The sequence below is a fragment of the Mauremys reevesii genome, linkage group 11 (genome assembly GCF_016161935.1).
Source record: "Mauremys reevesii isolate NIE-2019 linkage group 11, ASM1616193v1, whole genome shotgun sequence".
In the NCBI taxonomy this organism is placed as follows: Eukaryota; Metazoa; Chordata; order Testudines; family Geoemydidae; genus Mauremys; species Mauremys reevesii.
The window spans coordinates 17,585,163-17,598,511 of NC_052633.1; the positions used below are offsets into that span (position 1 = coordinate 17,585,163).

The following is a 13,349-nucleotide window of genomic DNA, read 5'->3' on the forward strand; positions in this document are numbered from 1 at the left end:
GAAATCAAGTCACCATGGCTCTATTCCTGCCTCTGGCAATGACCTGCTCTATAACCTTGTATAGTCACTTCTGCACCTTGCTGTGTCTCTGGTTCCCCCTCCTACCCTGTCATAAACAGATAGTAAAGGGTTAACAAGCTCAGTAACCTGACGGACACCTGACCAAAGGACCAATCTCTGTGGAGGGAAGCTTTTGTCTGTGTCCTTTGTTTGGGTTGCCGTTCTCTTTTTGGATCTAAGAGAGGCCAGACATATCTTCAAGCTCTCCAAGTTTTCCTGAAGTATTTTCTTCTATTCAGTATAGTGAGTATTAGAAAGGCGGTTTAGTCTTATAATTAATTTCTACATTTGCAATTGTGTGTTTGCTGAAGAAATATCTTTATTTCTGTTTGCTGTTACTTTGATTATTCTGAGAAAGGAGGGAGGGGGGGAAGCCTCTCCAGGTTTATAGCTAGACCCTGTATATTTTCCATCTTGGTGTTATAGAGATAGTGTACTTTCTTTCTTTCTTTTAATAAAATCCTTTTCTTTTTAGAGCTTGATTGATTTCTTCCCTTGTTTGGATTTTCAGGGGAAGGGGAGGGGGGAAAAGTGAATCCCTCTTTGTCTGATTCAATAAGTTTGAATCAAGGTATCTCTCCTAAGGACTAGGAGAGGGGAGGGGGGAAGGAGGTGGGGGGAAATAGGTTATTTCCCCTTGTGTTGAGATTCAAGGAGTTTGGATCTGTGTTCCCCAGGGAAAGTTTGGGGGAACAGGGAGTGTGCCAGACACTAACAAACTGGCTGGTGGCAGCGTACCAGATCTAAACTAGGATTTTAGTTTAGAGGAGTCCATGCAGGTCCCCATCTTGTGGACGCTAAAGTTCAAAGTGGGGAACAAACCTATGACATACCCTTTATCTTGTCTCTTCTAGAGAGAGACTGTTTCTTTCTACATGTTTGTACAATGACTAGGACAAGGTCTTGATCTTGATTAGGGCCTCTAAACATGTGTATAGTATAATTAGTAACGTTAAAAATGGGAAATGATCACCCTTTAGATAGTAAATGAGAATCAGAGATGGGCCTGGGCCCAAACGCCACATCTGAATCCTGCAGAACTTTGGGAAAGCTTGAATCTGGGACCAAACTTTGCAGTGAGATCCGGACTCAAGAGGAGCACCAAATCTGACCACATTTTAGTATGGAAAAGTTTGGATTTGGATCATGCTCTAAATTGTAGCTTCACAGCTCAGGTTTACCTCTGCTGAGGTTGCAGAATTAGAACACCACCTCCTGTGGGAATGTAGGGAGAGAGAAATAACTATATCCCACCTACTTTATTATTTCAAGAAATATCACCTTGTCCTACTGACCAGGTGTAGAAATGAAAGCAAGGTTCATACCTGTCCAATCGCAGCCCAACACCTCCAAACGCATCCCAATCCCTGCTGGGGACCACCGTTCTGGGTGAACCCGGATGTACTGTGCAGGAACAGGGTCAAACCTTCGGACTTCAGGGATGTCATAATGCATGTTACCTTCAAAAAGCTGCAAAGAGAGAGACACTAATCTATGCATCATGTATATTATCCACCAACAAACCTGGAACATGAAGCATTCTGGCAAACCAATTATTAGTTCATGTTCATTTGAACCTTATGTTCCACAGTCCAAAATCACTGTCCATTGTCATAAAGCAAAAGAACTTGAAGCACAGTAGATACAACAAGGTATCTGTAGCAGTAAGCTACAGAAGCACGAGGAGGATTTCCAGATTTGGGGCTATCCTACAGTCCATGCATGTACGACAGATAAGGGACAAAGTATGAAAATGGGGAAGGAAGTGCAGGAAAACAAGAGGCTAAAACAAACTTGCATTAGAAGGCAGCTCAGGTTCAGCCTAGATAGCACAGATCTGGCAATATCCTGTGCTACCTGAAACAGACAGTTTTGGCTGTACTACTCTGGGTCTTATTTCCAATTTGTAGCTCTGTGAGTGAACATATGCTGTCCCCAACTCAGTCTCAAGAAAACCACAGAGTCTGTTTCTAATGAAACCATACCACATGCCTCGGCCCAAACTTTATATCACCCATGCCAGATTCCCATCCAAGCTACACTGGTGCAAGGTTGGCGTTACTCCACTGGCTTCCAGCATAAATGACATCACATTTTGTCCCTGGCTATTGTCTGGGACCATTTGAATTCTCATTTTTCTGCAGTGTCTAAGCAGTGGCTACCGACCAAGCATGGCAGACAACTCCCCTTTCGGTTGCCTGTGTGTTAGGAACAAATTTAAGTTTATTGTCACAGCTAGTCCTGCAAAACTCATTTGTGGGATTGGGATTGTTACAATGTTGCAAAAAGTTCAACTCTTTCAAGCCTTCAGGAAAAGGCGGTTACTCACCGTAGTAACTGGTGTTCTTCGAGATGTGTTGCTCCAATCCATTCCATGTAGGTGTGCGCGCCGCGCGTGCACGGCTCTTCGGAACATTTTTACCCTAGCAACTCCGGCGGGCCGGCTGGCGCCCCCTGGAGTGGCGCCGCTATGGCGCTGGATATATACCCCAGCCGGCCCGTCCACTCCTCAGTTCCTTCTTGCCGGCTATTCCGACAGTGGGGAAGGAGGGCGGGTCTGGAATGGATAGGAGCAACACATCTCGAAGAACACCAGTTACTACAGTGAGTAACCGCCTTTTCTTCTTCGAGTGATTGCTCCTATGCATTCCATGTAGGTGATTCCCAAGCCTTACCTAGGCGGTGGGGTCGGAATGAGACGTGGTGGAGTGTAATACCGCGGAGCCGAAGGCTGCGTTGTCTCGAGACTGCTGCACCAACGCGTAGTGGGAAGCGAAGGTGTGGACTGAAGACCAGGTGGCCGCTCTACAGATGTCCTGGATGGGAACATGGGCCAGGAAGGCGGCCTACGAGGCGTGCGCCCTCGTCGAGTGTGCAGTGAGTCGGCACGGGGGGACGCGAGCAAGCTCGTAGCACGCTCGTATGCAGGCCGTCACCCAGGATGAAATCCGCTGTGAGGAAACCGGCTCGCCTTTCATGCGGTCTGCAATCGCTACAAACAGTTGGGTCGAACGCCGGAAGGGCCCGTCCGTCGATGTAAGCGAGGCCCTGCGGACGTCCAGGGTGTGGAGCTGCTGCTCACGAGGTGAGGCGTGCGGCTTCGGAAAGAAGACCGGGAGGAAGATCTCCTGGTTGAGGTGGAAGGCCGACACCACCTTGGGGAGGAAGGCCGGGTGTGGCCGAAGCTGCACTTTGTCCCCGTGGAAGACGGTATACGGGGGACCCGCCGTGAGGGCGCGGAGTTCCGAGACTCGTCTGGCGGATGTGATTGCCACAAGGAAAGCCGTCTTCCAGGTGAGATGGAGTAGAGAGCACGTGGCCAAGGGCTCGAAGGGTGGGCCCATCATCTGGGTGAGAACCAGGTTTAGATCCCAAGTCGGAGCAGGAGGACGCACCTGAGGGTAGAGACGGTCTAACCCTTTAAGGAAGCGGGCTACCATTGGGTTGGAGAAGACGGAGCGACCTCCTATAGCGGGTCGAAAGGCTGACAGAGCTGCCAGGTGCACCCTGAGGGACGAGATCGCGAGACCTTGACCTTTCAGGTACCAGAGGTAATCGAGGACGATCTGGATGGGGGCCGAGAATGGGTTAAGACCTCGCTGGTCGCACCAAAGCGCAAAGCGTTTCCACTTCGCGAGGTAGGTAGAGCGCGTCGAAGGCTTCCTGCTTTCCAGCAGAACTTGTTGCACCGCCGCCGAACAACCCCTCTCTGCGTCGGTCAACCACTCAGGAACCAAGCTGTAAGATGCAGCGACTGCAGGTTCGGGTGACAAAGCCTGCCGAGGTCCTGAGTGATGAGGTCCGGCCATAACGGGAGGGGAATGGGATCCCGAACTGACAGCTCGAGCAGCATGGTGTACCAGTGCTGTCTCGGCCAGGCCAGAGCGACGAGTATTACGCGGGCCCTGTCCCTCCGAAGCTTGAGTAACACTCGGTGGACGAGCGGAAACGGGGGGAACGCGTAAAGGAGGGACTCCGTCCATGGCAGGAGAAACGCATCCGAGAGGGAGCCTGGAGCTTGACCCTGGAAGGAGCAGAACCTGTGGCACTTCCTGTTGGCCCGGGAGGCGAAGAGGTCTACCTGGGGAAACCCCCACCTCTGGAAGATTGTGTAAGCCACATCTGGGCGAAGGGACCACTCGTGGGAGGCGAAGGACCTGCTCAGACGGTCGGCCAACGTGTTCTGCACCCCCGGCAGAAAAAACGCTTCGAGGCGAATCGAGTGGGTCACGCAAAGGTCCCAGAGGAGCATCGCCTCCTTGCAAAGCGGGGAGGATCGAGCTCCGCCCTGCTTGTTGACATAAAACATGGCTGTGGTGTTGTCCGTGTACACCGCCACACAGCGGTCCTGAAGGTGGGTCCGAAAGGCGAGACACGCCAGACGGATCGCTCTCAGCTCCCGGACGTTGATATGGAGGGAGAGCTCCTGGGCTGACCAGAGACCCTGGGTGTGCAGGTCTCCTATGTGAGCCCCCCATCCAAGCGCCGACGCGTCTGTGGTCAGGGTGATCGACGGTCGAGGAGGGCGGAACGGAACCCCTGCGCAGACTGTCTCCGGATTTAGCCACCAGGTGAGCGTCTGGAGAGTGGGTCTCGGCACCGTCACCACCATGTCCATGGGGTCGCGATGAGGGCGGTACACTGATGCCAGCCACATTTGGAATGGGCAAAGTCGCAGCCTTGTGTGCGCGGTCACAAACGTACACGCTGCCATGTGACCTAGGAGATGTAGGCAGGACTGCACCGTTGTTGTCGGAAAGGCCTGCAGTGTCCGTATAAGGGAGGCCAACGTCTCGTGCCGAGTATGAGGGAGGCAGGCTCTGGCCAGATTGGAGTCGAGGACTGCTCCTATGAACTCCACTCTTTGCGCCGGAACTAAGTGGGACTTTTCGGCGTTGATAAGTAGGCCGAGAGACCGGAACAGATGCAGTATCTCGGACACCTGAGCCGCCACCAGCTCTTGGGTGCGGCCACGAATCAGCCAGTCGTCGAGATATGGGTACACATGAATTCGACGACGACGGAGGGCTGCGGCCACGACCGCCATGCATTTGGTGAATACCCTCGGTGCGGTGGAGAGGCCGAAGGGTAACACCGCAAACTGGTAGTGGGCTTCGTTGACCATGAAGCGCAGGTAGCGTCTGTGGGGGGGGTAAATTGCTACATGAAAGTAAGCATCCTTCATGTCGAGGGCGGCAAACCAGTCTCCCGGATCCAAGGAAGGGATAATGGTCCCCAAGGTTACCATTCGAAACTTGAGCTTGCAGAGATACTTGTTGAGCTCCCGGAGGTCTAAGATGGGACGAAGACCTCCTTTCGCCTTGGGGATGAGAAAGTATCTGGAGTAGAATCCCCTGCCCCGCCTGCTGGGAGGCACCTCCTCGATGGCACCCATGCTCAACAGAGACTGGACCTCCTGTAAGAGGACTTGCTCGTGAGAGGGGTCCCTGAAGAGGGACGGGGAAGGTGGGTGGGAGGGAGGGGGCGAAATAAACTGTAGGCGGTAGCCGTGCTGAACGCTGTTGAGCACCCAGCTGTCCGATGTTACAGAACACCACGCCTGGAGGAAGCGGGAAAGGCGACTTGAAAACAAAAGGGATGGATCCTGGGGGGAGAGTGGTGGGCCGTCCTCGGGCGTCCCATCAAAAGGCCGGCTTTGGACCTTGAGGAGCCTTGGACGAGCCTTGGGTCTGGTTACGCCGCCCCCCCCCGACGGTCTGCGGCGGAAGGGGGCCCTTCGATTATTAAATGGCCGAGACCTGGCCTGCGGGACGGGCCGATAGGGTTGTTGCCGGAACGATCGCCTCTGTGTGGCCGGCGTATGCATTCCCAAAGTACGGATCGCCACTCGTCCGTCCTTTAGGGTCTGAATTCTCGTGTCTGTTTTTTCAGAGAATAGACCCTGCATCTCAAAGGGGAGGTCCTGGAGGGTGTATTGTACCTCCGGCGGCAAAGTGGAAGACTGCAGCCACGCAATGCGCCGCATGGTTACACCGGAAGCCACGGTTCTGGCCCCCGAGTCCGCTGAGTCCACCGCCGCTTTGATTAAGGTCCTGGAGGCCAGCTTGCCCTCTTCCAGGAGCGCCGAGAATTCTCGGCGGGAGTCCTGCGGGGTCAGCTCCGCGAACTTTCCCAGGCATCCCAAAATGTTAAATGTATACCGGGACAGTAGGGCCATTTGATTTGCAATGCGGAGCTGGAGGCCGCCCGCCGAATAAATCTTGCGCCCCAATAAGTCCATGCGCCGGGACTCCTTGGACTTCGGTGCAGCGGCAGGCTGTCCGTTACGTTCCCGGTCGTTCACGGACTGGACTACCAAAGAGTCCGGAGTTGGGTGCACATAAAGATATTCGTACCCTTTGGGCGGGACAGAATATTTCCTCTCCACTCCGCGTGCCGTGGGAGGGACGGAGGAAGGCGACTGCCAGATGGCGGCATTGTTCCGCTGGATTGGGCGGATGAATGGCAGCGCTACTCTCACGGGGGCGTCCGCTCCCACGACATCCGTGATGGGGTCATCGACCTCTTGGACCTCTTCGATGGGTAGGTTGATGACTTTCGCTACCCTCCGGAGAAGGTCCTGATGCGCCTTGAGGTCAATAGGCGGGGGTTCTGATGGTGACACCCCTGCCACAGCCTCGTCGGGAGAGGAGGACGAGGAGTGACCTGGCAGCACCTCTTCAGGTGCCTGCTCTGCCTCTGGGCGATCAGGTGCCAGAGTCTCATGCCCCAACGGTGTGCCGTGAGCGGCGGTCTGTGGCATTGGAGACGGGGGTGGCCTGCTGATAGTGGCCTCTGGCACCGAACGCGCCGAGCCTGGCTGCCTCGGTGGAAGGGGAGGCCCTTGCTCATGTTGGGCCCAGGATACCCAATATCCCCAGTGCTGGGGTCCATGGTCCTGCGGGAGAGACCCCGCTCGGAAGTCTACCGCACTGCCCTCAGGGGAAACAACTGAGGGTTCCCTCGAAGGCCAGGGAGGAGCCGTAGCGGTTCCCGGGCGGACGTCCGGTGCCGGAGTAAACTGTCTCTCCGGTGCCGAAGGACGGTGCCGGTCGTCATGCGGTCCAAGAGGCGAGCGGGATCTGCGCGTGGCGCGGTGCCGGGAGCTCGACCGGCGGTGCCGGGAGTCGGACCTCGAGCGCGAGCGGCGGCGCCTTGAGCGGCTGCGTGACTCTCGATGTCGCCCGCGATGCCTGGAGCCGGACCTGGAGCGGTGCCGGTGACTCGGCGACCGGGACCTGGAGCGTCGCCGGGAGTGCGACCGGTACCGCGATTGGGAGCGGTACCGGGACTGCGACCGGCGACGAGACGGGGAGCGGCGTCTCGACGTTGACCGTCTCATGGATCGGGCCCGGTGCGTTGGCGACCGTCGCCTTGAGCGAGATCGGGATCGAGACCGGATCGTGGTGCCCCGATCACCTCGGCCGCCAGGGGAAGGAGGGCGCATCATCAGCGGCTTCCCAATGGACTTGAGTGTCCGCACCGGCGGTGCCGGTAGCTGATGGCCCGTATCAGCGGTGAGGTCGATCAGCTCCCTCGCCATTGCGAACGCCTCGGGCGTGGATGGGAGCCTCAGCTCCTCCTCGGTAGGCACCGGGGAGCTGGGCGGTGCCGGACTCGACGGACCTTGCGGCGCCGGAGTCGACGGCCCGGTGCACTTCTCGTGTACTGCCTCAGCCTGTACCGTTTGAATCGGAGGCGGCTGGGCTAACGGCTTCTGCTGCTGCTTCGCAGAGGCCGTCTTCGGCACCTTGTGCTTCTTCCCCGGGGAGAGGGAGCGGTGCCGGGACTTCGGTGCCGGGTGCCGAGAGGCGTCGGCACCGGAGCGGCTCGGTGCTGCCGGTGCGCTGCTCACGGAGGCAGGCTTCGGCGCCGATGGAGCTGGCGCCGGAGGTTGGAGAGCCGACTCCATAAGGAGTTGTTTTAGACGAGAGTCCCGCTCTTTTCTCGTACGCGGCTTGAAGGCCACGCAAATCGGGCACTTATCCGATCTGTGCAACTCTCCGAGGCAGCGGAGGCAGGAGTCGTGCGGGTCACTCACCGGCATGGGCCGCTGGCAAGCCACGCAGGGCTTGAATCCCGGTGCTCTGGGCATAAGCCCGCACCGGGGCGGAAGAAGAGGGCTAACCCCTCTAATTCCCTAACTACTATACTATACAACTAACTATACAACTATAACAAGAAACTTAACAAATTACTAACAACTATATACACTAAACCTATGGAGAACGCTAGGGCTGTGGAGGTAAGGGAGCACTCCACTGTTCCTACTAGCCGTCACGGGCGGAAAGAAGGAACTGAGGAGCGGACGGGCCGGCTGGGGTATATAACAGCCGCCATAGCGGCGCCACTCCAGGGGGCGCCAGCCGGCCCGCCGGAGTTGCTAGGGTAAAAATGTTCCGAAGAGCCGTGCACGCACGGCGCGCACACCTACATGGAATGCATAGGAGCAATCACTCGAAGAAGAAGAGAAACATTCACACACACATGCACAAAGAAGATCACTAGAATCCAATGACTTAATTCCTTAGAGCAGTGCTACATATGGGGGCAGTGGGAGGTCCATGTAGATGGGAAAGGGAGGTTCCAGGATTGCCCCCATAGGCAAAAAGAGGTTTGTGGTATAGAAAAGGTGGAGAACATCATGTGTCCTACATCACCTTCTTGTCTCGGGGGTAAGTAACACCTGGAAGGCATCTTCCTTTAAAAGGTGTATTTAGCCTCTCTGCAGGGACAACACACACTGTCCAATGGATTCCTTCATCCTCCTACTTGTAGGAGCTGGGAGGATCGCCTGGGTGATGGTCACACCTCCTGGAGGGGAAGGTTCCTCCTGATGTACCAGCAGCTCTGCCTGCTCCTACCAGGCACTGGATGGGAGCTCCAGTAAGAGCTCTCCATTCTCAGTGGCTGGTGCAGGAGATGAAGGGAATCCGATCTCCCCCAGGCAGGGCAGGTATGGAGTGCAATGATATGAGGCTGATGGCCCAATCCCCACACCACCACAGCCCCTACATGCTGTGCTCTCTGAGAATGAACCAACCCCACTGTGCAGAAAGACAGGCAAGTGGGGACAGTGAGTGGGGCAAAGGCTGGAGGTGGAGCTATCCAACCGAGTATTATTGTCCTCAAAGGTCTTATTCCGATAGACAGGTCCTACCTTGGGTTGCATGGTTTTGGTGTCCTGTATATACTCCCAATCCTTTCCATTCATGCTGTAGGCCACTCTAAACTTCTTCACAAAGGATCGAGCCTCTACCATGGTAATGCTGTCTCCTCCTCGGGCCCCTTGGATAACCACTCCTTTCACATTCTTAGGGACTCCCAGGTCCACCTGCAGCCACTCTTCTCCTGGCTGGGCTTGGGGGATTCGTGGGAACCATCCAGAGCGGCTGCTGACCAGCCGTGCCATGCTAGGGGACCAGTCGTACCCTCTGATTGAGGAGGCAGAGATCTGGGAGTCTGAGATAAGGCCGGAAAGCATGCCGAGCATGTTGGAGCAGGGCGAATCTGCACGGAGAGAAAAGGAGCAGGGGAGAGAGGGAAACCATACAATAACACATTGAAGAGTGTCAGCGTTATGCTAACAGGGCAACGTCCCACTGCACTTAACTGCTAGGTACTGAAATGTCAAAACACTTACACCAGCTGTAATTCCCTTTATTGCAGCCCTCAGAGGCTGCAGGAACCTCTCAATGGACGTTCAGAACATCCTCGCTTTTGGAAACTCTGTGCAAATCATCCCCTGCCTCCAGTTGCTGGCTTCTCACCCACATCTACTTTGAGTCTGTTAAAAACATTTCTTTCATAGCAGAGTCCTGGCTGCTGATCGTACGGTCACAGCTTCCTTTACAAAAGGTATGTCCTGTCAAAAAGCCTGGGTGTGTCCTTCCTCTGCAAGGTCACGACTTCTGCACTGCCAGCTTCTGAGGAGGCTAAGGCAGGCAGAATTAGGGGCGGTGTGTGTGTGTGTGACCTGACCCTAAGGAGGATTGAAGAATTAATGTCCTTTGCTCTGCTTTACATAGGACAGGCTCACACAGACAAGAGGAACAGGAGGGGGGAGGAAGAACTAGAAATCTCCTAACCTGTGATGCGGCAGCCATAGAGCTCAAGTCTGAGAGCAATCCCATTGTGCCAGACTTGGGGACGGATCCGCACAAACCGAGTCAGCACTGGAGCATGGATCTTGTTCAGGACCACTTCAGTGACATCGGTGTTAGCTTGAAATACCTGCAGTGGGGAGAAAATATCAGGATGTCCTTGGCTAAGCAAAATAATCACCCAAAGCAAAAGGATGGGCAGGGGCTTTCTAAGATGGGCTAGTGCCCTACCAGCAGGAAGCACTGAGGAGCAGTGCACAGGGGGCTGGACTGGCTGGAGTGGGCAGGGTGCACTGTCATTGATTCACTCTGTGACCTTGGGGAAGTCGCTTAGGCCAGAAATGGCCTCTGATTTTGGGCGTCCAGTTGGGCCTCCTGTCCCATTGGCTTCATCTGGAACAGTGGATGTTTGGCCCTCAAAACCTGAATATATAAAATAAAAGGCCAATTTTGACCGTCACTTTTCTGTGCCCGAGTTTCCTCATTTATAAAGTGGGGACAATAGCCCTTTCCCATCTTTGTGACGTGTACGGAGATCTACACAGAACATCAGTGTGCAAGTTTGAAGCATCATTATTCAGGACCACGCTGTGGCTTCCTCTTTATAATCAATGACCACCCGTGCCACTCACTTAAAAGAAAGCTTTCAGGGGCACTCTGTGATCCAGAGTGGTACAAACAAGCTGCTGTCTTACCAGATGGCCATAATCAATAACTACCATGTGGCGTTTTTTTCTCGCTCGCTCGCTCTTCCATTATACAGTATACTCATGGGTCTGTCTTAGTTTTCAGTGCCATCGGGTGGAACAAGTGAAAAAGGAAACATCCAACTTGAGTGTACTTTTGAACTGGTTCTCTGTGCTGTACAACTGCCCACCCTGGGGCGCTGAAGTCATTACTTCCAGAGAGAAGCTGGATGCTCTCCTTTCTGAGCATGCCAGGCTTTCGGGGTTAGCGCATCATCTGTTGCAAGCCAGGAACTGCATAGACACTGCAACATTGGCTAGGCTTTATGCTGTCTTGGACCCTGCATATGCTTTGCTCAGCACAAGAGCTTCCATGAAGTTTATCTGAGAGTAAAACAGGAGGGAGGAGAAAGAAAATGCCTGGCACTGGCTCACCTCTGTCAGAGGCAGGAGTTAAATAATTCAACCATAGATTCCTGCGATTCGGAGAAAAGCAAGTGAGGCTGTAACCTGGCCCGTTGCCTTGAACAGGAGCAAGGCTCTCGCTGACATATTTTTTTAAAAGCCTGCAGACAGGACACATTAATGCAGCTCTCCTGGAATCCAACACATTGGGGCATGGAGATTGTTACAGCCGGGAGAGAGTAATTCAGCACCAAACCCGTGACGGCTGCTGTCAGTGTTCACAGCGCCGCAACCTGAACTCTGCTCTCCAGGCAACGTGCTGGGATCCTGCCTCTGGGAAGTTACGGCATTAGTTATGGGGTGGTGAGGAGATGGGGGCTGTGCAAGGCTCTGCCTGCAAATCTGTCTGATCATTGGGATTTGGAGTAGATACGGAACTTCAACAGAAATGCTAATCCAGAGACTATAGAGCATGCTGGTACTGTTTAGCAACATAGCATGGTTTATGGGATTTTAATATCCTATTTTATCCCTGTCCGACCCCCTCTTCCCAGCCTTTCCTTGCTCAGCAGTCACCAAACACCCTTTTTCCAGCAGGAGGGCTGGACAAATGGTGGCTGCTGTGAGTGAGCATGTGTGTGTGAGAAAGAAAGAAGGCCCACCCTCTGAGTGAGAGGATATATTTCCACCCTAAACCAAAGGCTCCAGCTTTATGTCACCTGAAAAGCTGATGGGCAGCAAATCACCTAAGAACATAAAACAGGAGAACAGGAAATGTTTATCCGGCTCTGATGTAACCACCTTTTATTTGGTTTAATATAATCCCAGTTTCCTGCTTTTTCGCGCTGTGCATCAATCCCTTCCTTCTCCAAGCACATCTACGTCTCTCTTTTAGACGTATTTATCCTCCTCGTTTCAGGCACCTTTCCTGATAATTTATTCCATTTGAGGATTACCCCCACTCTGGCCCATTTGCTGATTATTCCCATTCTGGCTTGTTTACTAGTTTATGTTACCTAATTTTTGAGCTCCCTTTGCAGTATGAAAAACATAGGCCTAATTCTGAATTTACTTAGGTATCGGGTGCCACTGACTTCAGCGGAGTGACTGGATTTACACCCATGAAATAAATTCCAGTACTGGGCCTTGCAACTTTATCAGTCTCTTTTGTAATGCTGAAAACATCTCTTAGGTTGCCTGAAATCCTCCTCCTGTTTCTAATGAAATGAATCCTTTGACCTTACATTTTGCTTCAGAATTTAGGGACACGTTCCTTCCCCAGACAGAACCCAATTCAGGAAAGCACTTCAGCATGTGCTTCAAGTTAGGCACGCATGCAAGAACTGTGCTGAATCCGGGCCTTGTTTATGAGTTATGTGCAATTCCCATCAATAGGAGCGGCTGGGAAGGATGCGCAGACCCGAAGTGACCCCAATTTGTTTTTTAAAGCCAGCTGGCATCTTTGTTGCCTTTGCTGCATCCTCCCTTTGTACTGTGCAGAGATTAATACTAAACGGAGCAGACAGGAGGCAGCATTTGTGGTATGTCTTTTAAATGCTTTAATCAGTAACAATACCACCTCTTATACACTATAGGACTGAGGCCTGGTCTACACTTAACACTGAGGTTGACATAGCTATGGCACCCGGGGGTGACTTACCCCCGGGTGTAGAGGCAGCTTGGTTAACCTCGCTCTCATTGCTTAGGGAGGTGGTGTCCCTACAGTGATGGAAAAATCCCTTCTCTCGGTGTAGGCGGAGTCTGTGTTAAGGGGTTATGCCGGCACAGCGACCACGCCAGAGCTATGCTGCTCTAGTCTCTGTAGTGTAGACCTGGCCCTAGCATCACCTGCACCTTTATTACTGAACCTCTGCTCTGGGCTGACAGTTTTAATGTTTTTTCCACAATAAGTCCAGATCCTTGCCCTGATCAGATCCCTTAACATTGGCTACTTGCTCCAAGATTACTTACTTTGCGTTACTCCAGTAAATGTTTTTTGCCAGTCCCCTAAACACTCACCCCCTTTTGAAGCTGGTTGCGTTGCTACACATTTATCTCTAATTTTCCTGTCGTCGGCACTGACAGGATCAGCCTC

At 53.4% G+C, this 13,349-nt stretch overlaps 1 protein-coding gene across 6 annotated transcripts in view; it reads right to left on the reverse strand.

The window, feature by feature from the left end:
• Positions 1–13,349, reverse strand: part of NRP2 (neuropilin 2) — a 140,302-nt gene that overhangs the window by 65,768 nt on the left and 61,185 nt on the right. For all 6 annotated transcript variants that reach the window (XM_039494121.1, XM_039494120.1, XM_039494126.1 and 3 more), the window contains 3 exons: positions 10,149–10,293; positions 9,221–9,570; positions 1,386–1,530 (listed from right to left, as the gene is read on the reverse strand). In XM_039494121.1, the coding sequence (XP_039350055.1) occupies positions 1,386–1,530; positions 9,221–9,570; positions 10,149–10,293 (640 nt within the window). The remainder of the gene's footprint in view (positions 1–1,385; positions 1,531–9,220; positions 9,571–10,148; positions 10,294–13,349) is intronic.